The 21,891-nt window shown below is 39.3% G+C and overlaps 3 protein-coding genes and 6 long non-coding RNA genes across 19 annotated transcripts; 6 read left to right on the top strand and 3 right to left on the bottom strand.

Annotated features, from left to right (window-relative positions):
• Positions 1-14: 14 nt before the first annotated feature.
• LOC124350039 (cuticle protein 7-like) lies at positions 15-6,899 on the bottom strand. Of its 5 annotated transcripts, XM_046801036.1 has the most exons (5): positions 6,787-6,899; positions 6,600-6,716; positions 6,400-6,531; positions 4,163-4,356; positions 15-157 (listed from the first exon to the last, which is right to left on the bottom strand). In XM_046801036.1, exons 1-5 carry the CDS (start codon positions 6,790-6,792, stop codon positions 85-87), a joined length of 522 nt encoding a protein of 173 aa, XP_046656992.1. In that variant the 5' UTR covers positions 6,793-6,899; the 3' UTR covers positions 15-84. The 5 variants fall into 5 exon arrangements, with proteins under 5 accessions (XP_046656992.1, XP_046656991.1, XP_046656990.1 ...); XM_046801033.1 differs by lacking the exons at positions 15-157; positions 4,163-4,356 and adding an exon at positions 4,010-4,162 and having other exon boundaries at positions 6,158-6,531; XM_046801037.1 differs by lacking the exon at positions 15-157 and having other exon boundaries at positions 4,010-4,356.
• Positions 649-3,658, top strand: LOC124350388. Of its 2 annotated transcripts, XR_006920878.1 has the most exons (6): positions 664-718; positions 2,143-2,288; positions 2,534-2,685; positions 2,763-2,958; positions 3,024-3,148; positions 3,222-3,658. It is a non-coding gene; the product is annotated as an uncharacterized LOC124350388 (long non-coding RNA). The 2 variants fall into 2 exon arrangements; XR_006920879.1 differs by lacking the exon at positions 2,143-2,288 and having other exon boundaries at positions 649-718.
• On the top strand, positions 4,579-6,160 carry LOC124350219. Of its 4 annotated transcripts, none has more exons than XR_006920477.1 (4): positions 4,579-4,708; positions 5,406-5,550; positions 5,671-5,806; positions 5,923-6,160. It is a non-coding gene; the product is annotated as an uncharacterized LOC124350219 (long non-coding RNA). The 4 variants fall into 4 exon arrangements; XR_006920479.1 differs by having other exon boundaries at positions 4,582-4,708; positions 5,412-5,550; XR_006920478.1 differs by having other exon boundaries at positions 4,626-4,708; positions 5,331-5,550.
• Positions 6,685-10,334, top strand: LOC124350222. 2 transcript variants are annotated; one of them, XR_006920487.1, is made up of 6 exons: positions 6,700-6,754; positions 8,179-8,324; positions 8,570-8,721; positions 8,799-8,994; positions 9,060-9,184; positions 9,258-10,334. It is a non-coding gene; the product is annotated as an uncharacterized LOC124350222 (long non-coding RNA). The 2 variants fall into 2 exon arrangements; XR_006920488.1 differs by lacking the exon at positions 8,179-8,324 and having other exon boundaries at positions 6,685-6,754.
• Positions 10,046-12,935, bottom strand: LOC124350042 (cuticle protein 7-like). Of its 2 annotated transcripts, none has more exons than XM_046801042.1 (4): positions 12,823-12,935; positions 12,636-12,752; positions 12,194-12,567; positions 10,046-10,198 (listed from the first exon to the last, which is right to left on the bottom strand). In XM_046801042.1, the coding sequence occupies exons 1-4, from the start codon at positions 12,826-12,828 to the stop codon at positions 10,126-10,128; spliced, it is 570 nt and encodes a 189-aa protein (XP_046656998.1). In that variant the 5' UTR covers positions 12,829-12,935; the 3' UTR covers positions 10,046-10,125. The 2 variants fall into 2 exon arrangements, with proteins under 2 accessions (XP_046656998.1, XP_046656999.1); XM_046801043.1 differs by having other exon boundaries at positions 10,046-10,392; positions 12,436-12,567.
• LOC124350394 lies at positions 10,592-11,888 on the top strand. Its single transcript, XR_006920888.1, has 3 exons — positions 10,592-10,744; positions 11,442-11,586; positions 11,707-11,888. It is a non-coding gene; the product is annotated as an uncharacterized LOC124350394 (long non-coding RNA).
• On the top strand, positions 12,736-14,360 carry LOC124350504. The gene is made up of 2 exons (XR_006921037.1): positions 12,736-12,790; positions 14,215-14,360. It is a non-coding gene; the product is annotated as an uncharacterized LOC124350504 (long non-coding RNA).
• Positions 14,361-14,642: 282 nt separating this feature from the next.
• Positions 14,643-15,987, top strand: LOC124350414. The gene is made up of 4 exons (XR_006920921.1): positions 14,643-14,757; positions 14,899-15,031; positions 15,097-15,221; positions 15,295-15,987. It is a non-coding gene; the product is annotated as an uncharacterized LOC124350414 (long non-coding RNA).
• An 86-nt stretch (positions 15,988-16,073) lies between these two features.
• On the bottom strand, positions 16,074-20,238 carry LOC124350059 (cuticle protein 7-like). The gene is made up of 4 exons (XM_046801069.1): positions 20,182-20,238; positions 19,989-20,105; positions 19,581-19,918; positions 16,074-16,226 (listed from the first exon to the last, which is right to left on the bottom strand). The coding sequence occupies exons 1-4, from the start codon at positions 20,185-20,187 to the stop codon at positions 16,154-16,156; spliced, it is 534 nt and encodes a 177-aa protein (XP_046657025.1). The 5' UTR covers positions 20,188-20,238; the 3' UTR covers positions 16,074-16,153.
• Between the last annotated feature and the right edge of the window lie 1,653 nt (positions 20,239-21,891).

Genomic DNA, 21,891 nt, shown 5'->3' with positions numbered 1-21,891 from the left:
TGGTAGTACTTTGATCGAATTTAATATTTGTATTAAATAATAAGTTTAGATACACACATTTCAGCGGTTTCAATTACTTGCAATTTAATACTGGGGCTGGACTGCGGGGGCTTTGTAGACCGGAGTGGCGGTGTAAGCCGGGGCCGGGGCAGAGTATGTGGGAGCGGTGACGGTGTAGGTGGGACCCTTTTTGGCCGGGGCAGTGTATGTGGGAGCGGTGTAAGTGGGAGCAGTGGGCTTGTAAGCTGGGGCGGAGTAGGTGGTAGCTTTGTAGTTGTTTTCGACGTATTCGGGATACTTGGCTTCACCGGTGTACTTGACGTCGGCGACATATCCGTAGCTGTCGGCCCTGTAGGTGACAATTTGGGTGCGGCCGTCGGGAAGGACGACGCGGTATGATCCGGTTACGACATTGCCGTCGACACTCTTCTCAGAGTGTTCGTAGTCGTTGTAGTAATCATTGACGGCCCAGCTGAAGTCGTAAGGTTGGGGAGTCTTCAAAAATATTTATTTCGAAAGTTAATTTCCGTGTTTCGTTGATTCATTTATGAAATGTGACTCACCTCGTATTTGGCTTCATATGTAGATTTGTATGCCGGAGCTTCATACTTGGGAGCGTATTCGGCTGACCTGTAAGAATCGGCGGCAGCGACAGCGAAAAGGGCGGCGAGGATGATGAACTGTATGAAATATGAAACATTTGAGGCCATGTAATAAGGTAAAATTTCAATAATATCAAATATTTCCTACTTTCATTTTGGAGTAGTGGTTAACTTGCTGAAAACAGTTGGTGAACTGATAATTTCAGTCCAGTCTGTTCACGTTTTTATACAAAATTGGAGAGTATATCCCGGCTGATTACGTTTGAATATGGCAATTTGCCAAAGTCATGCATTCAGCGAAAGTGATTGGTAGAGGTTATGCAAGTAAATTAGTGGTCAAGGTAAACGAAAATCAAAATAGACCCCACCCGTCTGCTCGTTGTGAAGGAAAAAACTTTCGGACGCACTGCTATCGTAATAAGAAACTAATTCTAAGTATTGGTACTTTTCAAACTGATTCCTTGAATACTATCCGCATCAGGCGATTAATTTTTATTCATTCCGTGTTCATCTATCCAAATCCTACTGTCACGTGTGACGTTAACGATGCATGAAATACGGACGTCACACTTTTCAAATTTCCTTTCATTGTATTGGAGAGAAGCTTTGTCTATCTAAGAGATATTCTCGTTCAAATCGAAAAAAATCCGTTAAAAAACCTTGTTCGTACCAGATAGCATTTTATGTCGCTACAGAAACAAAAATGGGTCGGTTCCCAAATCGTCAAAGTTTTGTTGTTTGAAGCGGCATCGCGTGTTGGATAGGTTGCTTTGCTTCTCTAATAGGTTGGTAAAAGACGCTAAATAAAAGATTATGCATGTGCAAACGAATATTTTATGCATCCATGGGGTACCGGATTTTTTTATACACGAGTATTCAACCAATTTATGGATTATTAAAAAAAGATTCTTGACTTTCGTTATTTCCTAGAGTCCTTCCGCAAAGCTTTTATCATACTCTTGACTGGCTTCCTTTGATTTCTTCGTCGTAAAGTAAATTCAATATTATTGTTGTCTGCACCAACGGTCTCAATGTCCTTTTAATTATTGGACTTATCAGTCCGATAATTTAATCAGGACTTGTCCTTTTTCTGGACTCATCCGGATGTTTTCGAGTGTGACATCTCAGTGGAGATTCGTTGACAAATGAATTTATTTGAGTCCCATTGCCGATTGACAGAGAACACTTTTTGCTGGAGACATTATTCCACACTATTTTCAGATATTTTACGCAATAAATTTGGCGACAATGACCCAGTGTTCCACTTTTGAAATGCTGTTTCACAAACATGTTAGTCTACAAACAGCTCAAATAGGTTTTCCGTAATCCGTGTCCTGTATATTCCATGCGCTTTGCGTAGCTTTTTTTCTTAGCAATTTTGTTATCAAGGTGCCATAAAGACGATGACGGAGGATAAACAAAAACACTTTTCTGTGGAACGGCGAAATCTCACTAGATGAAATATGATTTCATTTCAGTGTATTCTGGTCACTTTATTCAATGTTTTTACAAGTGAATATGAATAAAGTTATTAATGCAGGTAAGGACATCACCCGATATCTATAGCTTCGCTCATCCTGTTGGATTGTGATTCTGGCTGTCTTCATCCTTCCAAATACTTCTCTTGCCAACATGACCCGTTGAGTATTTGGCCATGATGAGATAACCTTTATTGATTTTCACCAGGTCAGTTTCAATATTTATTTTAATTTAATGGAGCTTCGACTAGTTTTGAAATTGTTTCTTTATTTTCCCCGCTGTGTTCCTCACCCTTGTATAAAACCAGTAAAAAAAAGACGATTAAGTACCACCTTATGTGTGTTTTAAAATTTTATTTTTCTCGGTTAACCGAAGCTGAACGAAACTTTTGTTTGCAGCCGTGTACGTGATTTGCTTTAACGGTGTCATTTTTTATTTTCTTGCTCTTATAGCACTTTCACAGCCGCGCTGAAGTCGATGACCACTGAAGCGCTTCATGCTAAAGGCCATCTATTCTTTTTTCATTTACAACTCAAGAAGGCTCGGTTGGATGAATAAATAACATGATGGCTGTTTTTACATTTGAAGCCTTTTCTCTATTCTTGTAAGTTTGATGATTTTGTAGGGCGTTTCCACTTAACTGACATTTTTCTCATTTTTGTTTCCGTATTCTGAATGCAGTTCTTGTTCGTTGTGTTTCTGTGGATTAAGTAATCGCATTTTTTAAATTTTTGGGTGATTTAGTTATCGAATTGTATCTGCGTTTTGAACTTGAGGTAATCCAATCCATTCCGAGTGGTTCTGGCCATTCAGTTTCCTTAGGACAAAAGAATTCCTTGCTCTTCAAAAACATCCACGTTCGGTGGTTTAAATTCAGGTTAGATGTGGTTGTTTTTGTCATTGAATGTTGTAATGTTTTAATCTTTCCTATGTTCACTACAGTATCGTTTCCTTTGTATGTTTCGACTGTACCTGATATTGGGTCTAACTTGATGAGCCCGTTCTGGATCATCAAAGATTTGGAATCATCTTCGCGGGTAAACTATTTAGGAACTGCAGAGTCTGCGGTAAGAATTAAAATATTTAAAGATAAGTCTGAATAGAATTTTGAGTCGTTTGATTGTATCTATGTGGCTATAGAATAGGCACCTAAAAGAAATGGACGATACCTTCTGTGTGGTAGTGTTCAACTGAGTCCCAAAAGTTGTAATATGCTTTTTGATTTTGAAATCAAACAAACAAAAATCAATCTGGTCAATAGGTAACGACAAATTCGACATTTAAATTGTGAGTCTCCCATGGACGTTTTGCAAAGGGAAGAGTAGTGATCGGCAGATCGGCTGTTTTCGCGGTTACCAATCACCAATAATTCGTATGGGTTTAGATGGGATAGGATGTTATTCAAATGGAAAATATGTATATTGAGTGGAGAAAAGAGCTGTTTTGAGTTACCCTTTCGATTGAACTAATCAACGGATTCATATTTTTGTTCTTTAGAAAGAGGTTTGGAAGAAAGTGAGATTTTTCGTAAACAAACACAACTAACGTAAATTTGACAAACAGCTGAAATTCAGGCGCACTGATGGTCGAATGTTTTTTTTGTTTTTTTTCACTGAAAATGTTCCGTCTTACTATTGTTTTGGACCTAAGGTTTTCCCTTCTTTGGATTCCTTTCCGGTTCCTCTTTTTTGTTTTTCTTACATTTTCTCCATTATTTCGCAAGCCACACCCCAGTCACATCTTGGTTGCTTTTCCCATTCATGATCATTTTCTTTTCGTTATCGGCTAATCAAAATTATCCGTACTGATGGTAGCATGTGACATTTCGATGCAAATTTCTAAACATTTGAATGTAAGTTTCGGCAAAAAATTCTGGAACCCAGAAATACTTAAGTGATTTCGAAAGAATTCGATTATAGACGTACTACTTTCATTGATCGAATTTAATTTTTATATTAAATAATAAGTTTAGATACAGACATTTCGGTGGTTTCAATCAACTTTCAATTTAGTACTGGGGCTGGACTGCGGGGGCTTTGTAGACCGGAGTGGCGGTGTAAGCCGGGGCCGGGGCAGAGTATGTGGGAGCGGTGTAAGTGCTGGGAGCAGTGGGCTTGTAAGCAGGAGCGGAATAGGTGGGAGCAGTGGGCCTGTAAGCTGGGGCGGAGTAGGTGGTAGCTTTGTAGTTGTTTGCGACGTATTCGGGGTATTTGGCTTCACCGGTGTACTTGACGTCGGCGACATATCCGTAGCTGTCGGCCTTGTAGGTGACAATTTGGGTGCGGCCGTCGGGAAGGACGACGTGGTATGATCCGGTGGTCACTTTGCCATCGCTGCTCTCGGAATGGGAATAGTCGTTGTAGTAATCATTGACGGCCCAGCTGAAGTCGTAAGGTTGGGGAGTCTTCATAAAATATTCATTTGCAAAAGTTAATTTCCATGTTTCTTTAATTAATTTATGAAATGAGACTCACCTCGTATTTGGCTTCATATGTAGATTTGTATGCCGGAGCTTCGTACTTGGGAGCGTATTCGGCTGACCTGTAAGAATCGGCGGCAGCGACAGCGAAAAGGGCGGCGAGGATCAAGAACTAATAAAATATGGAACATTTGACGCCATGTAAAAGGTAATGCGTTTTAGGAGACAACGTTTTTAAAATATTTCCTACTTTCATTTTGGAGTAGTGGTTAACTTGCTGAAAACAGTTGGTGAACTGATAATTTCAGTCCAGTCTGTTCACGTTTTTATACGAAATTCGAGAGTACATTCCGACTGATACGTTTGAATATGGCAATTTGCCAAAGTTATGCATTCAGCAAAAGTGATTGGTAGAGGTTATGCAAATAATTGGCAGTCAAGGTAGACGAAAATCAAAATAGACCCCACCTGTCTGCTCGCGTGAAAAGAAAACTTAGATGAACATTGGACAACCGATAACAGGTTGAAACACAATTTGGGAAGTCAGAATTTGAAATGAAAAAGATACCGTTGCTCGACTTTTAGGTAAATTGGACTTGGTTAATGACCTATTTAATTGACGTTCTCTTTTATCCTCGTTTCAAAAACTTCACGGGAATTCCCCTTCTGGTTGATTGGGCGATTGTTTTTTCTTAACCGTCTTAAACTATGCTACGACAAAATGATTTAATCCATTCATGTAGATTTCGCGCCATTAAATGAAATCACTGTCAGTCAAAGTAAAAGAATTTGATAAAATCTGAATTATACCGAGTGTCTCTTAACCGTAGGCTTATGTAAGAATCTCAGAAATGAACTTCGGAACGTGGGGCCAACTATTAACCGCTTCGTCTTCGTCACCGAAGATATAGGTCTACAACTCTCCATGACGTCCATGCCCATCTCCACATCCAACTCTTTCATGTCGTCCATGTGTTGCTTTCATTGCCCGTTTTACTCACTACCTGGTGCAAAACAAAATAATGGGTCCTCAGGTCACCTCAGCGCATGGTATATGTTAAAGAAATTTTCTACATTTCTTGGTTAACTGAAGCTGAACGAAAGTTTAGTTTGTAGCCTTTTACGTGATTTGCGTTAAAGGTGTCATTATTTCTTTTCTTGCTCTTATAGCACTTTCATAGGCACTTTCATGCCGAATCGATGACCACGAAGCGCTTCACGCTCAAAGCCAGCACATTTTTCTGAATTGTGTATCCATATTCTGAATGCAGTATTGGTCCATTGTCGTCGTGTTTCCGTGAACTAAGTAATCGATTTTTTTAACTTTTTGGGTATCTATGTAGTTATCGATTTCTATCTGGGTATTAAACTTGTGGTGATCCAATCCATCCCAAACGGTTCCGGCCATTCAATTTCCGCAAGACAGAAGAATTCCTTTTTATTTTAAAACAGAACCGAGAATCCAGGAATATTTTAGCGCTTCCATAATTAAAATATTTATGGTAGTACTTTGATCGAATTTAATATTTGTATTAAATAATAAGTTTAGATACACACATTTCAGCGGTTTCAATTACTTGCAATTTAATACTGGGGCTGGACTGCGGGGGCTTTGTAGACCGGAGTGGCGGTGTAAGCCGGGGCCGGGGCAGAGTATGTGGGAGCGGTGACGGTGTAGGTGGGACCCTTTTTGGCCGGGGCAGTGTATGTGGGAGCGGTGTAAGTGGGAGCAGTGGGCTTGTAAGCAGGAGCGGAGTAGGTGGGAGCGGTGGGCTTGTAAGCTGGGGCGGAGTAGGTGGTAGCTTTGTAGTTGTTTTCGACGTATTCGGGATACTTGGCTTCACCGGTGTACTTGACGTCGGCGACATATCCGTAGCTGTCGGCCCTGTAGGTGACAATTTGGGTGCGGCCGTCGGGAAGGACGACGCGGTATGATCCGGTTACGACATTGCCGTCGACACTCTTCTCAGAGTGTTCGTAGTCGTTGTAGTAATCATTGACGGCCCAGCTGAAGTCGTAAGGTTGGGGAGTCTTCAAAAATATTTATTTCGAAAGTTAATTTCCGTGTTTCGTTGATTCATTTATGAAATGTGACTCACCTCGTATTTGGCTTCATATGTAGATTTGTATGCCGGAGCTTCATACTTGGGAGCGTATTCGGCTGACCTGTAAGAATCGGCGGCAGCGACAGCGAAAAGGGCGGCGAGGATGATGAACTGTATGAAATATGAAACATTTGAGGCCATGTAATAAGGTAAAATTTCAATAATATCAAATATTTCCTACTTTCATTTTGGAGTAGTGGTTAACTTGCTGAAAACAGTTGGTGAACTGATAATTTCAGTCCAGTCTGTTCACGTTTTTATACAAAATTGGAGAGTATATCCCGGCTGATTACGTTTGAATATGGCAATTTGCCAAAGTCATGCATTCAGCGAAAGTGATTGGTAGAGGTTATGCAAGTAAATTAGTGGTCAAGGTAAACGAAAATCAAAATAGACCCCACCCGTCTGCTCGTTGTGAAGGAAAAAACTTTCGGACGCACTGCTATCGTAATAAGAAACTAATTCTAAGTATTGGTACTTTTCAAACTGATTCCTTGAATACTATCCGCATCAGGCGATTAATTTTTATTCATTCCGTGTTCATCTATCCAAATCCTACTGTCACGTGTGACGTTAACGATGCATGAAATACGGACGTCACACTTTTCAAATTTCCTTTCATTGTATTGGAGAGAAGCTTTGTCTATCTAAGAGATATTCTCGTTCAAATCGAAAAAAATCCGTTAAAAAACCTTGTTCGTACCAGATAGCATTTTATGTCGCTACAGAAACAAAAATGGGTCGGTTCCCAAATCGTCAAAGTTTTGTTGTTTGAAGCGGCATCGCGTGTTGGATAGGTTGCTTTGCTTCTCTAATAGGTTGGTAAAAGACGCTAAATAAAAGATTATGCATGTGCAAACGAATATTTTATGCATCCATGGGGTACCGGATTTTTTTATACACGAGTATTCAACCAATTTATGGATTATTAAAAAAAGATTCTTGACTTTCGTTATTTCCTAGAGTCCTTCCGCAAAGCTTTTATCATACTCTTGACTGGCTTCCTTTGATTTCTTCGTCGTAAAGTAAATTCAATATTATTGTTGTCTGCACCAACGGTCTCAATGTCCTTTTAATTATTGGACTTATCAGTCCGATAATTTAATCAGGACTTGTCCTTTTTCTGGACTCATCCGGATGTTTTCGAGTGTGACATCTCAGTGGAGATTCGTTGACAAATGAATTTATTTGAGTCCCATTGCCGATTGACAGAGAACACTTTTTGCTGGAGACATTATTCCACACTATTTTCAGATATTTTACGCAATAAATTTGGCGACAATGACCCAGTGTTCCACTTTTGAAATGCTGTTTCACAAACATGTTAGTCTACAAACAGCTCAAATAGGTTTTCCGTAATCCGTGTCCTGTATATTCCATGCGCTTTGCGTAGCTTTTTTTCTTAGCAATTTTGTTATCAAGGTGCCATAAAGACGATGACGGAGGATAAACAAAAACACTTTTCTGTGGAACGGCGAAATCTCACTAGATGAAATATGATTTCATTTCAGTGTATTCTGGTCACTTTATTCAATGTTTTTACAAGTGAATATGAATAAAGTTATTAATGCAGGTAAGGACATCACCCGATATCTATAGCTTCGCTCATCCTGTTGGATTGTGATTCTGGCTGTCTTCATCCTTCCAAATACTTCTCTTGCCAACATGACCCGTTGAGTATTTGGCCATGATGAGATAACCTTTATTGATTTTCACCAGGTCAGTTTCAATATTTATTTTAATTTAATGGAGCTTCGACTAGTTTTGAAATTGTTTCTTTATTTTCCCCGCTGTGTTCCTCACCCTTGTATAAAACCAGTAAAAAAAAGACGATTAAGTACCACCTTATGTGTGTTTTAAAATTTTATTTTTCTCGGTTAACCGAAGCTGAACGAAACTTTTGTTTGCAGCCGTGTACGTGATTTGCTTTAACGGTGTCATTTTTTATTTTCTTGCTCTTATAGCACTTTCACAGCCGCGCTGAAGTCGATGACCACTGAAGCGCTTCATGCTAAAGGCCATCTATTCTTTTTTCATTTACAACTCAAGAAGGCTCGGTTGGATGAATAAATAACATGATGGCTGTTTTTACATTTGAAGCCTTTTCTCTATTCTTGTAAGTTTGATGATTTTGTAGGGCGTTTCCACTTAACTGACATTTTTCTCATTTTTGTTTCCGTATTCTGAATGCAGTTCTTGTTCGTTGTGTTTCTGTGGATTAAGTAATCGCATTTTTTAAATTTTTGGGTGATTTAGTTATCGAATTGTATCTGCGTTTTGAACTTGAGGTAATCCAATCCATTCCGAGTGGTTCTGGCCATTCAGTTTCCTTAGGACAAAAGAATTCCTTGCTCTTCAAAAACATCCACGTTCGGTGGTTTAAATTCAGGTTAGATGTGGTTGTTTTTGTCATTGAATGTTGTAATGTTTTAATCTTTCCTATGTTCACTACAGTATCGTTTCCTTTGTATGTTTCGACTGTACCTGATATTGGGTCTAACTTGATGAGCCCGTTCTGGATCATCAAAGATTTGGAATCATCTTCGCGGGTAAACTATTTAGGAACTGCAGAGTCTGCGGTAAGAATTAAAATATTTAAAGATAAGTCTGAATAGAATTTTGAGTCGTTTGATTGTATCTATGTGGCTATAGAATAGGCACCTAAAAGAAATGGACGATACCTTCTGTGTGGTAGTGTTCAACTGAGTCCCAAAAGTTGTAATATGCTTTTTGATTTTGAAATCAAACAAACAAAAATCAATCTGGTCAATAGGTAACGACAAATTCGACATTTAAATTGTGAGTCTCCCATGGACGTTTTGCAAAGGGAAGAGTAGTGATCGGCAGATCGGCTGTTTTCGCGGTTACCAATCACCAATAATTCGTATGGGTTTAGATGGGATAGGATGTTATTCAAATGGAAAATATGTATATTGAGTGGAGAAAAGAGCTGTTTTGAGTTACCCTTTCGATTGAACTAATCAACGGATTCATATTTTTGTTCTTTAGAAAGAGGTTTGGAAGAAAGTGAGATTTTTCGTAAACAAACACAACTAACGTAAATTTGACAAACAGCTGAAATTCAGGCGCACTGATGGTCGAATGTTTTTTTTTTTTTTTTTCACTGAAAATGTTCCGTCTTACTATTGTTTTGGACCTAAGGTTTTCCCTTCTTTGGATTCCTTTCCGGTTCCTCTTTTTTGTTTTTCTTACATTTTCTCCATTATTTCGCAAGCCACACCCCAGTCACATCTTGGTTGCTTTTCCCATTCATGATCATTTTCTTTTCGTTATCGGCTAATCAAAATTATCCGTACTGATGGTAGCATGTGACATTTCGATGCAAATTTCTAAACATTTGAATGTAAGTTTCGGCAAAAAATTCTGGAACCCAGAAATACTTAAGTGATTTCGAAAGAATTCGATTATAGACGTACTACTTTCATTGATCGAATTTAATTTTTATATTAAATAATAAGTTTAGATACAGACATTTCGGTGGTTTCAATCAACTTTCAATTTAGTACTGGGGCTGGACTGCGGGGGCTTTGTAGACCGGAGTGGCGGTGTAAGCCGGGGCCGGGGCAGAGTATGTGGGAGCGGTGTAAGTGCTGGGAGCAGTGGGCTTGTAAGCAGGAGCGGAATAGGTGGGAGCAGTGGGCCTGTAAGCTGGGGCGGAGTAGGTGGTAGCTTTGTAGTTGTTTGCGACGTATTCGGGGTATTTGGCTTCACCGGTGTACTTGACGTCGGCGACATATCCGTAGCTGTCGGCCTTGTAGGTGACAATTTGGGTGCGGCCGTCGGGAAGGACGACGTGGTATGATCCGGTGGTCACTTTGCCATCGCTGCTCTCGGAATGGGAATAGTCGTTGTAGTAATCATTGACGGCCCAGCTGAAGTCGTAAGGTTGGGGAGTCTTCATAAAATATTCATTTGCAAAAGTTAATTTCCATGTTTCTTTAATTAATTTATGAAATGAGACTCACCTCGTATTTGGCTTCATATGTAGATTTGTATGCCGGAGCTTCGTACTTGGGAGCGTATTCGGCTGACCTGTAAGAATCGGCGGCAGCGACAGCGAAAAGGGCGGCGAGGATCAAGAACTAATAAAATATGGAACATTTGACGCCATGTAAAAGGTAATGCGTTTTAGGAGACAACGTTTTTAAAATATTTCCTACTTTCATTTTGGAGTAGTGGTTAACTTGCTGAAAACAGTTGGTGAACTGATAATTTCAGTCCAGTCTGTTCACGTTTTTATACGAAATTCGAGAGTACATTCCGACTGATACGTTTGAATATGGCAATTTGCCAAAGTTATGCATTCAGCAAAAGTGATTGGTAGAGGTTATGCAAATAATTGGCAGTCAAGGTAGACGAAAATCAAAATAGACCCCACCTGTCTGCTCGCGTGAAAAGAAAACTTAGATGAACATTGGACAACCGATAACAGGTTGAAACACAATTTGGGAAGTCAGAATTTGAAATGAAAAAGATACCGTTGCTCGACTTTTAGGTAAATTGGACTTGGTTAATGACCTATTTAATTGACGTTCTCTTTTATCCTCGTTTCAAAAACTTCACGGGAATTCCCCTTCTGGTTGATTGGGCGATTGTTTTTTCTTAACCGTCTTAAACTATGCTACGACAAAATGATTTAATCCATTCATGTAGATTTCGCGCCATTAAATGAAATCACTGTCAGTCAAAGTAAAAGAATTTGATAAAATCTGAATTATACCGAGTGTCTCTTAACCGTAGGCTTATGTAAGAATCTCAGAAATGAACTTCGGAACGTGGGGCCAACTATTAACCGCTTCGTCTTCGTCACCGAAGATATAGGTCTACAACTCTCCATGACGTCCATGCCCATCTCCACATCCAACTCTTTCATGTCGTCCATGTGTTGCTTTCATTGCCCGTTTTACTCACTACCTGGTGCAAAACAAAATAATGGGTCCTCAGGTCACCTCAGCGCATGGTATATGTTAAAGAAATTTTCTACATTTCTTGGTTAACTGAAGCTGAACGAAAGTTTAGTTTGTAGCCTTTTACGTGATTTGCGTTAAAGGTGTCATTATTTCTTTTCTTGCTCTTATAGCACTTTCATAGGCACTTTCATGCCGAATCGATGACCACGAAGCGCTTCACGCTCAAAGCCAGCACATTTTTCTGAATTGTGTATCCATATTCTGAATGCAGTATTGGTCCATTGTCGTCGTGTTTCCGTGAACTAAGTAATCGATTTTTTTAACTTTTTGGGTATCTATGTAGTTATCGATTTCTATCTGGGTATTAAACTTGTGGTGATCCAATCCATCCCAAACGGTTCCGGCCATTCAATTTCCGCAAGACAGAAGAATTCCTTTTTATTTTAAAACAGAACCGAGAATCCAGGAATATTTTAGCGCTTCCATAATTAAAATATTTATGGTAGTACTTTGATCGAATTTAATATTTGTATTAAATAATAAGTTTAGATACACACATTTCAGCGGTTTCAATTACTTGCAATTTAATACTGGGGCTGGACTGCGGGGGCTTTGTAGACCGGAGTGGCGGTGTAAGCCGGGGCCGGGGCAGAGTATGTGGGAGCGGTGACGGTGTAGGTGGGACCCTTTTTGGCCGGGGCAGTGTATGTGGGAGCGGTGTAAGTGGGAGCAGTGGGCTTGTAAGCAGGAGCGGAGTAGGTGGGAGCGGTGGGCTTGTAAGCTGGGGCGGAGTAGGTGGTAGCTTTGTAGTTGTTTTCGACGTATTCGGGATACTTGGCTTCACCGGTGTACTTGACGTCGGCGACATATCCGTAGCTGTCGGCCCTGTAGGTGACAATTTGGGTGCGGCCGTCGGGAAGGACGACGCGGTATGATCCGGTTACGACATTGCCGTCGACACTCTTCTCAGAGTGTTCGTAGTCGTTGTAGTAATCATTGACGGCCCAGCTGAAGTCGTAAGGTTGGGGAGTCTTCAAAAATATTTATTTCGAAAGTTAATTTCCGTGTTTCGTTGATTCATTTATGAAATGTGACTCACCTCGTATTTGGCTTCATATGTAGATTTGTATGCCGGAGCTTCATACTTGGGAGCGTATTCGGCTGACCTGTAAGAATCGGCGGCAGCGACAGCGAAAAGGGCGGCGAGGATGATGAACTGTATGAAATATGAAACATTTGAGGCCATGTAATAAGGTAAAATTTCAATAATATCAAATATTTCCTACTTTCATTTTGGAGTAGTGGTTAACTTGCTGAAAACAGTTGGTGAACTGATAATTTCAGTCCAGTCTGTTCACGTTTTTATACAAAATTGGAGAGTATATCCCGGCTGATTACGTTTGAATATGGCAATTTGCCAAAGTCATGCATTCAGCGAAAGTGATTGGTAGAGGTTATGCAAGTAAATTAGTGGTCAAGGTAAACGAAAATCAAAATAGACCCCACCCGTCTGCTCGTTGTGAAGGAAAAAACTTTCGGACGCACTGCTATCGTAATAAGAAACTAATTCTAAGTATTGGTACTTTTCAAACTGATTCCTTGAATACTATCCGCATCAGGCGATTAATTTTTATTCATTCCGTGTTCATCTATCCAAATCCTACTGTCACGTGTGACGTTAACGATGCATGAAATACGGACGTCACACTTTTCAAATTTCCTTTCATTGTATTGGAGAGAAGCTTTGTCTATCTAAGAGATATTCTCGTTCAAATCGAAAAAAATCCGTTAAAAAACCTTGTTCGTACCAGATAGCATTTTATGTCGCTACAGAAACAAAAATGGGTCGGTTCCCAAATCGTCAAAGTTTTGTTGTTTGAAGCGGCATCGCGTGTTGGATAGGTTGCTTTGCTTCTCTAATAGGTTGGTAAAAGACGCTAAATAAAAGATTATGCATGTGCAAACGAATATTTTATGCATCCATGGGGTACCGGATTTTTTTATACACGAGTATTCAACCAATTTATGGATTATTAAAAAAAGATTCTTGACTTTCGTTATTTCCTAGAGTCCTTCCGCAAAGCTTTTATCATACTCTTGACTGGCTTCCTTTGATTTCTTCGTCGTAAAGTAAATTCAATATTATTGTTGTCTGTACCAACGGTCTCAATGTCCTTTTAATTATTGGACTTATCAGTCCGATAATTTAATCAGGACTTGTCCTTTTTCTGGACTCATCCGGATGTTTTCGAGTGTGACATCTCAGTGGAGATTCGTTGACAAATGAATTTATTTGAGTCCCATTGCCGATTGACAGAGAACACTTTTTGCTGGAGACATTATTCCACACTATTTTCAGATATTTTACGCAATAAATTTGGCGACAATGACCCAGTGTTCCACTTTTGAAATGCTGTTTCACAAACATGTTAGTCTACAAACAGCTCAAATAGGTTTTCCGTAATCCGTGTCCTGTATATTCCATGCGCTTTGCGTAGCTTTTTTTCTTAGCAATTTTGTTATCAAGGTGCCATAAAGACGATGACGGAGGATAAACAAAAACACTTTTCTGTGGAACGGCGAAATCTCACTAGATGAAATATGATTTCATTTCAGTGTATTCTGGTCACTTTATTCAATGTTTTTACAAGTGAATATGAATAAAGTTATTAATGCAGGTAAGGACATCACCCGATATCTATAGCTTCGCTCATCCTGTTGGATTGTGATTCTGGCTGTCTTCATCCTTCCAAATACTTCTCTTGCCAACATGACCCGTTGAGTATTTGGCCATGATGAGATAACCTTTATTGATTTTCACCAGGTCAGTTTCAATATTTATTTTAATTTAATGGAGCTTCGACTAGTTTTGAAATTGTTTCTTTATTTTCCCCGCTGTGTTCCTCACCCTTGTATAAAACCAGTAAAAAAAAGACGATTAAGTACCACCTTATGTGTGTTTTAAAATTTTATTTTTCTCGGTTAACCGAAGCTGAACGAAACTTTTGTTTGCAGCCGTGTACGTGATTTGCTTTATCGGTGTCATTTTTTATTTTCTTGCTCTTATAGCACTTTCACAGCCGCGCTGAAGTCGATGAACACTGAAGCGCTTCATGCTAAAGGCCATCTATTCTTTTTTCATTTACAACTCAAGAAGGCTCGGTTGGATGAATAAATAACATGATGGCTGTTTTTACATTTGAAGCCTTTTCTCTATTCTTGTAAGTTTGATGATTTTGTAGGGCGTTTCCACTTAACTGACATTTTTCTCATTTTTGTTTCCGTATTCTGAATGCAGTTCTTGTTCGTTGTGTTTCTGTTTATTAAGTAATCGCATTTTTTTAAATTTTTGGGTGATTTAGTTATCGAATTGTATCTGCGTTTTGAACTTGAGGTAATCCAATCCATTCCGAGTGGTTCTGGCCATTCAGTTTCCTTAGGACAAAAGAATTCCTTGCTCTTCAAAAACATCCACGTTCGGTGGTTTAAATTCAGGTTAGATGTGGTTGTTTTTGTCATTGAATGTTGTAATGTTTTAATCTTTCCTATGTTCACTACAGTATCGTTTCCTTTGTATGTTTCGACTGTACCTGATATTGGGTCTAACTTGATGAGCCCGTTCTGGATCATCAAAGATTTGGAATCATCTTCGCGGGTAAACTATTTAGGAACTGCAGAGTCTGCGGTAAGAATTAAAATATTTAAAGATAAGTCTGAATAGAATTTTGAGTCGTTTGATTGTATCTATGTGGCTATAGAATAGGCACCTAAAAGAAATGGACGATACCTTCTGTGTGGTAGTGTTCAACTGAGTCCCAAAAGTTGTAATATGCTTTTTGATTTTGAAATCAAACAAACAAAAATCAATCTGGTCAATAGGTAACGACAAATTCGACATTTAAATTGTGAGTCTCCCATGGACGTTTTGCAAAGGGAAGAGTAGTGATCGGCAGATCGGCTGTTTTCGCGGTTACCAATCACCAATAATTCGTATGGGTTTAGATGGGATAGGATGTTATTCAAATGGAAAATATGTATATTGAGTGGAGAAAAGAGCTGTTTTGAGTTACCCTTTCGATTGAACTAATCAACGGATTCATATTTTTGTTCTTTAGAAATGAGGGTTGGAAGAAAGTGAGATTTTTCGTAAACAAACACAACTAACGTAAATTTGACAAACAGCTGAAATTCAAGCGCACTGATGGTCGAATGTTTGTTTGTTTTTTTCACTGAAAATGTTCCGTCTTACTATTGTTTTGGATCTAAGGTTTTCCCTTCTTTGGATTCCTTTCCGGTTCCTCTTTTTTGTTTTTCTTACATTTTCTCCATTATTTCGCAAGCCACACCCCAGTCACATCTTGGTTGCTTTTCCCATTCATGATCATTTTCTTTTCGTTATCGGCTAATCAAAATTATCCGTACTGATGTGACATTTCGATGCATATTTCTAAACATTTGAATTTAAGTTTCGGCAAAAAATTCTGGAACCCTGAAATACTTAAGTGATTTCGAAAGAATTCGATTATAGACGTACTACTTTCATTGATCGAATTTAATTTTTATATTAAATAATAAATTTAGATACAGACATTTCTGTGGTTTCAATCAACTTTCAATTTAGTACTGGGGCTGGACTGCGGGGGCTTTGTAGACCGGAGTGGCGGTGTAAGCCGGGGCCGGGGCAGAGTATGTGGGAGCGGTGTAAGTGCTGGGAGCTGTGGGCTTGTAAGCAGGAGCGGAGTAGGTGGGAGCAGTGGGCCTGTAAGCTGGGGCGGAGTAGGTGGTAGCTTTGTAGTTGGATGCGACGTATTCGGGGTATTTGGCTTCACCGGTGTACTTGACGTCGGCGACATATCCGTAGCTGTCGGCCTTGTAGGTGACAATTTGGGTGCGGCCGTCGGGAAGGACGACGCGGTATGATCCGGTGGTCACTTTGCCATCGTTGCTCTCGGAATGGGAATAGTCGTTGTAGTAATCATTGACGGCCCAGCTGAAGTCGTAAGGTTGGGGAGTCTTCATAAAATATTCATTTGCAAAAGTTAATTTCCATGTTTCGTTGATTCATTTATGAAATATGACTCACCTCGTATTTGGCTTCATATGTAGATTTGTATGCCGGAGCTTCGTACTTGGGAGCGTATTCGGCTGACCTGTAAGAATCGGCGGCAGCGACAGCGAAAAGGGCGGCGAGGATCAAGAACTAATAAAATATGGAACATTTGACACCATGTAAAAGGTAATGCGTTTTAGGAGACAACGTTTTTAAAATATTTCCTACTTTCATTTTGGAGTAGTGGTTTACTTGCTGAAAACAGTTGGTGAACTGGTAATTTCAGTCCAGTCTGTTCACGTTTTTATACAAAATTCAAGAGTACATTCCGACTGATACGTTTGAATATGGCAATTTGCCAAAGTCATGAGCGAAAGTGATTGGTAGAGGTTATGCAAATAAATTAGTGGTCAAGGTAAACGAAAATCAAAATGAATCCCACCCGTCAACTCGTGTGAAGAGTAACTTTAGATGAACATTGGACAACCGGCAAACAGATGAGTCCCAATTTGGAATCATAGCTTGAATTTGGTAAGAACCCGTTGCTCGACTGGTAGAGGAATTTGGATTTAGTTAATGACCTAAAACTGTCTCAACTTTATTGATACGTTCTCTTTTATCCTCGTTTAGAAAGCCTTGCAGGAATTTCCCATTTTTTTTTCATACATTTTGATTATTTAGACCAACTGGGCGATTGTCTTCTTTTGATCGAAAACTATGGTACACCGAACCGGTTTAATTTGTTATGTAGATTTCGTACCCAATAACAGTTAGTTGTGCGTTGTCGATCACAGCCAGCAAAGCCCAAGAAAAAAAACATAATTTTATTTGTTAAACAAGAGAATTTACCGATCAATCTGGGTACACGCTCTTTTCGAATTTTTTCGCTCTTGATCGGGTGTACGGTATAACGCGGTATAAAATAGTAGGCGAGATGATCTGTCGATTGGTTCATGGTTCATCTTTCTTTTTGATTGGGCAATTGTCGTCTCTTAACCATCGTAACCTATGTGCTACGCCGAAATGGTTTTATCGATGCATGTAGATCGCGCAACGTTCAATTATATCACTTCCAGTCAAAGTAAAAGAATTAGAATACATGTGAGATTACCGAGTGTCCCTTTACGGTAGTCGATCCGCATTAACTATATTTGTACGAATCTCAGAAATGAACTTGGGAACGTGGGGCCAAGTATCCGAGTCACTGGAATTATAGGTCTTCAACTCACTATGACGTCCTTTATCACTAGCTCTCCTTATAGAATAAGTGAATTCGAAACGAGTCGAGTTATTGTTGTTGTACGATTGTAGTGTATGCATTTATTGAGACTTTTAATTAACTGTATACTTAGTTTAGGCCTACTTCATAATTTCATACGTATGTCTGCGTTCTGTTTGTATCGAGTTCCCTTAAACCTCCTCCGATCCTCCCTTAATCAGGACATTGTAAATTTTAAAATTATTTGTAAAAAATTAGTTTTTTAAAAAACATTAAAAGGGGATAGGCCTTAAAGGAAAAGTTATTCTCATATACTTTGAATTGTTGCCGATTTCGTTGGCTAGGTTTCCATATTCCAAGTTCCAAACTTCCAATTCACTGACTCAGTATAAATTAAGAGTTTTCAACGTTGTAATCGTGAGTGTAGGCCTAATAGCATTTGACAAAAAGTCAGTGTTCTTGTTTTTTCTCGTTTGCCTTAGTCAATGTTTGTTGGTGCTGCCTGTCTTGAAACAAAGCAGTCAAGTGAAGGAAATGTTTTAACCATTATTACAGGACGATTCCCAAATTTGGCAAATTACATTTGTGGAAGAAGCAGTCCAGGAACTATATTTGCACCAGGTCCTCCAAAATTCCATTACTAGAAGCAGTTGTGCTTCGCTTCTAATTTTCTCCATGCTGACTATGAGTGCTATGAGAAATGCTGACTTAAATACAACAACAAGGTAACGTCTGGATCTCTAAAGTTACAATGTGATTGTTGAAGACTTGAAGTTGACTTTGTTCTTGGAGCACCCCTGAAAGTGAAATCGAACATTCATTGTCAGCTATGCCAACCCTAAGAGCTGAAGCTGGACTGCTGTACATATTGTTTCACCCAAATAGTTATTAAGAGTAAATTTCCAATCTCATATAGACCAACACTAACTGTAGTCCTTCATCTGGCAACAAAGTGTCACTGCTCTATAAGAAAACCGGGAACCAGTGAGAAGATGTCAATTGTCGACGTTAGTGACGATGACTGCGGGACTGTTGGCAAGTAACACAGTTTTTGACCATATGTTCCAGCATTCGAGAAAATTGAAGATTAATGACTTGTGCTTAAGTTTTCAATGCCTGCTTTTTTCACTACCTGGTGCAAAACAAAATAATAGATCCTCGGTCATCTCAACACTTGGTTTATGTTAAAGAAATTTTCAAAATTTCTTCGTTGACCGAAGCAGAACGAAACTTTTGTTTGCTGCGTGTACGTAATTTGCTTTAACGGTGTCATAATTTTGTTTTCTTCCTCTTATAGGACTTCCATAGGCACTTTCATGCCGAAGTCGCTGACCACGAAGCGCTTCACTCAAGGCCACCACATTTTTCTAATTAGTGTTTCCGTATTCTGAATGCAGTTCTTGTTCGTCGTGTTTCTGAAGATCAAGTAATAGCATTTTTTTTACTTCTTGGGTAGACGTAGTTATCGATTTCTATCTGGGTATTAAACTTATGGTGATCCAATCCATCCCAAACGGTTCCGGCCATTCAATGCAGCAAGAAAGAAGAATTCCTTGCTCTTGTAAAACAGAACCGAGAATCCAGGAATATTCTAGCGCTTCCATAATTAAAATATTTATGGTAGTACTTTGATCGAATTTAATATTTGTATTAAATAATAAGTTTAGATACACACATTTCAGCGGTTTCAATTACTTGCAATTTAATACTGGGGCTGGACTGCGGGGGCTTTGTAGACCGGAGTGGCGGTGTAAGCCGGGGCCGGGGCAGAGTATGTGGGAGCGGTGACGGTGTAGGTGGGACCCTTTTTGGCCGGGGCAGTGTATGTGGGAGCGGTGTAAGTGGGAGCAGTGGGCTTGTAAGCAGGAGCGGAGTAGGTGGTAGCTTTGTAGTTGTTTGCGACGTATTCGGGGTATTTGGCTTCACCGGTGTACTTGACGTCGGCGACATATCCGTAGCTGTCGGCCTTGTAGGTGACAATTTGGGTGCGACCGTCGGGAAGGACGACGCGGTATGATCCGGTTACGACATTGCCGTCGACACTCTTCTCTGAGTGTTCGTAGTCGTTGTAGTAATCATTGACGGCCCAGCTGAAGTCGTAAGGTTGGGGAGTCTTCATAAAATATTCATTTGCAAAAGTTAATTTCCATGTTTCTTTAATTAATTTATGAAATGAGACTCACCTCGTATTTGGCTTCATATGTAGATTTGTATGCCGGAGCTTCGTACTTGGGAGCGTATTCGGCTGACCTGTAAGAATCGGCGGCAGCGACAGCGAAAAGGGCGGCGAGGATCAAGAACTAATAAAATATGGAACATTTGACACCATTTAATAAGGTAATGCGTTTTAGGAGACAACGTTTAAAGATTTCCTACTTTCATGTTGGAGTAGTAGTCAACTTGCTGAAAACAGTTGGTAAACTGATAATTTCAGTCCAGTCTGTTCACGTTTTTATACAAAATTGGAGAGTATATCCCGACTGATACGTTTTTAAATATGTCATTTATCAAAAGTCAAGTATTCAGCGAAAGTGATTGGTAGAGGTTATGCAAATAATAAGTAGTCAAGGTAAAAGAAAATAGAAATGCACCCCGCCCATCAATGAAGGGAAAAGTTAGATGAACATTGGGCGACCGGTAACAGATTAGTACCCAATTTGAATCATAAGTTGAATTTGGTAAGAACCCGTTTCTCGACTTGTAGAGGAATTTGTATTTGGTTAATGACCTACAAAAGTGTCACAACTTTATTGCCGTTCTCTTTTATCCTGGTTTAGGAATCCTTGCGGGAATTTCCCCCGTCTTTTTATCCATAGGCTTCCTTTTGATTGTTCAGACCAATTGACCAATTCGTTGTCTTTTAATCGAAAACGTTGGTTCGCCGAACTGGTTTAATTGATTGATGTTGATTTCACATCGAATGATTGTTAGTTGTGTGGATTGATCACAGCTAGTTGATCACAGCCAGCACAGCGCAAGAATTATTTAATTTGTTAAACAGGAGAATTTATTGTAGTAAGCAAGAAGGAAGGTATTGTGGAGTTGTATCCGACCTGGGTACTCTCTCCCGCTCGCACCTCGTTGACTGCGCACTGGGCCTCAACTTGATCTCTATTAATTATTATCGTGTTAATCATTATCGAGTGAACTGTATAATAATAGGCGATCTGCGTACGAATCTCAGAAGTCAATTTCAGAAGGTGATACCAACTAGTTAAGACTCGAGACACCGGATTAAAAGATACGCTCTTTTTATGGACGCTCTTTATGAACAGAGCTGAGGATTCCTAGTAAGCCTGAATTCGAAACTAGGTTTACACTTTATTCTGGAATCGATACTACATAAGCGTATATAATCATCTTGAAAGACCAACAACAACTAATCCATCCCAGTGACCAGTGAAAAAAAAACCGTACAGAAACCTTTCGGGTAATTTATTTAAAAAACAAAAGTATTGTTACATATTTTTTTTAATTCATAGAAATAACTGCCTGAAAAACGGGATCAACATTTTTTGAATTTCAAAAACTTTCTTGACAGTGGTCAATATAGGAATAGAACTAAGAATGGTCGGAAGTCAACAGGTCCGCAATCCGCATCAACTTGATTTTCAAATAGCAAGCTATTTAGCGCGGTGGTGTTAGTAATGCGGAACTGTAATTTTTTTTTATACATTCCAGTATTACAAATTTTGATTATCACAATTAGTGCTGCTTGCTCTGTAAGTGAAAATACGTCATTTGAATCATGGATAAGAAATCGAACAGCTGTTTAATAGGATTTGTGGCATGTATTTTGAATTTAAGGTGTTTTTGAGGTTTGATAATTTTCATGTCCAAGATTTAAAAAAGAAATTAGATGGAATGCTTTTCCACTCTGCAGATGATGTTGAATGAATTGCCCAGGTAGTACCAAATACGCAAAAACTACTTGCCTTCGGTCAGAGCGTGAGTCCGCGGCATGCATTTAAAAAGTTGGGTTACCAATATCAAATTGAATCGAACTATTAGTCATACTGCTAGATTTTTTTTTTCATGAGACCTTTATCATTCGGCTTTCTTTTAATGTAATTTCAAACGTATATC

This window comes from Daphnia pulicaria, chromosome 7 (assembly GCF_021234035.1).
Source record: "Daphnia pulicaria isolate SC F1-1A chromosome 7, SC_F0-13Bv2, whole genome shotgun sequence".
NCBI classification, from domain to species: domain Eukaryota; kingdom Metazoa; phylum Arthropoda; class Branchiopoda; order Diplostraca; family Daphniidae; genus Daphnia; species Daphnia pulicaria.
This window is presented reverse-complemented; position numbering and strand designations above follow the sequence as displayed.

What these genes read in the sequence shown, in the direction of transcription:
- LOC124350039 (XM_046801033.1), bottom strand. An exon ending in CATATGAAGCCAAATACGAG is followed by an intron (nt 6,532 to 6,599) that starts GTGAGTCACATT and finishes ATATTTTTGAAG; the next exon opens with ACTCCCCAACCTTACGACTT. An exon ending in TACACCGTCACCGCTCCCAC is followed by an intron (nt 4,163 to 6,157) that starts ATACTCTGCCCC and finishes CACCGCTCCCAC; the next exon opens with ATACTCTGCCCCGGCCCCGG.
- LOC124350042 (XM_046801042.1), bottom strand. An exon ending in CATATGAAGCCAAATACGAG is followed by an intron (nt 12,568 to 12,635) that starts GTGAGTCACATT and finishes ATATTTTTGAAG; the next exon opens with ACTCCCCAACCTTACGACTT. An exon ending in TACACCGTCACCGCTCCCAC is followed by an intron (nt 10,199 to 12,193) that starts ATACTCTGCCCC and finishes CACCGCTCCCAC; the next exon opens with ATACTCTGCCCCGGCCCCGG.
- LOC124350059 (XM_046801069.1), bottom strand. An exon ending in CATATGAAGCCAAATACGAG is followed by an intron (nt 19,919 to 19,988) that starts GTGAGTCTCATT and finishes TATTTTATGAAG; the next exon opens with ACTCCCCAACCTTACGACTT. An exon ending in TACACCGTCACCGCTCCCAC is followed by an intron (nt 16,227 to 19,580) that starts ATACTCTGCCCC and finishes CACCGCTCCCAC; the next exon opens with ATACTCTGCCCCGGCCCCGG.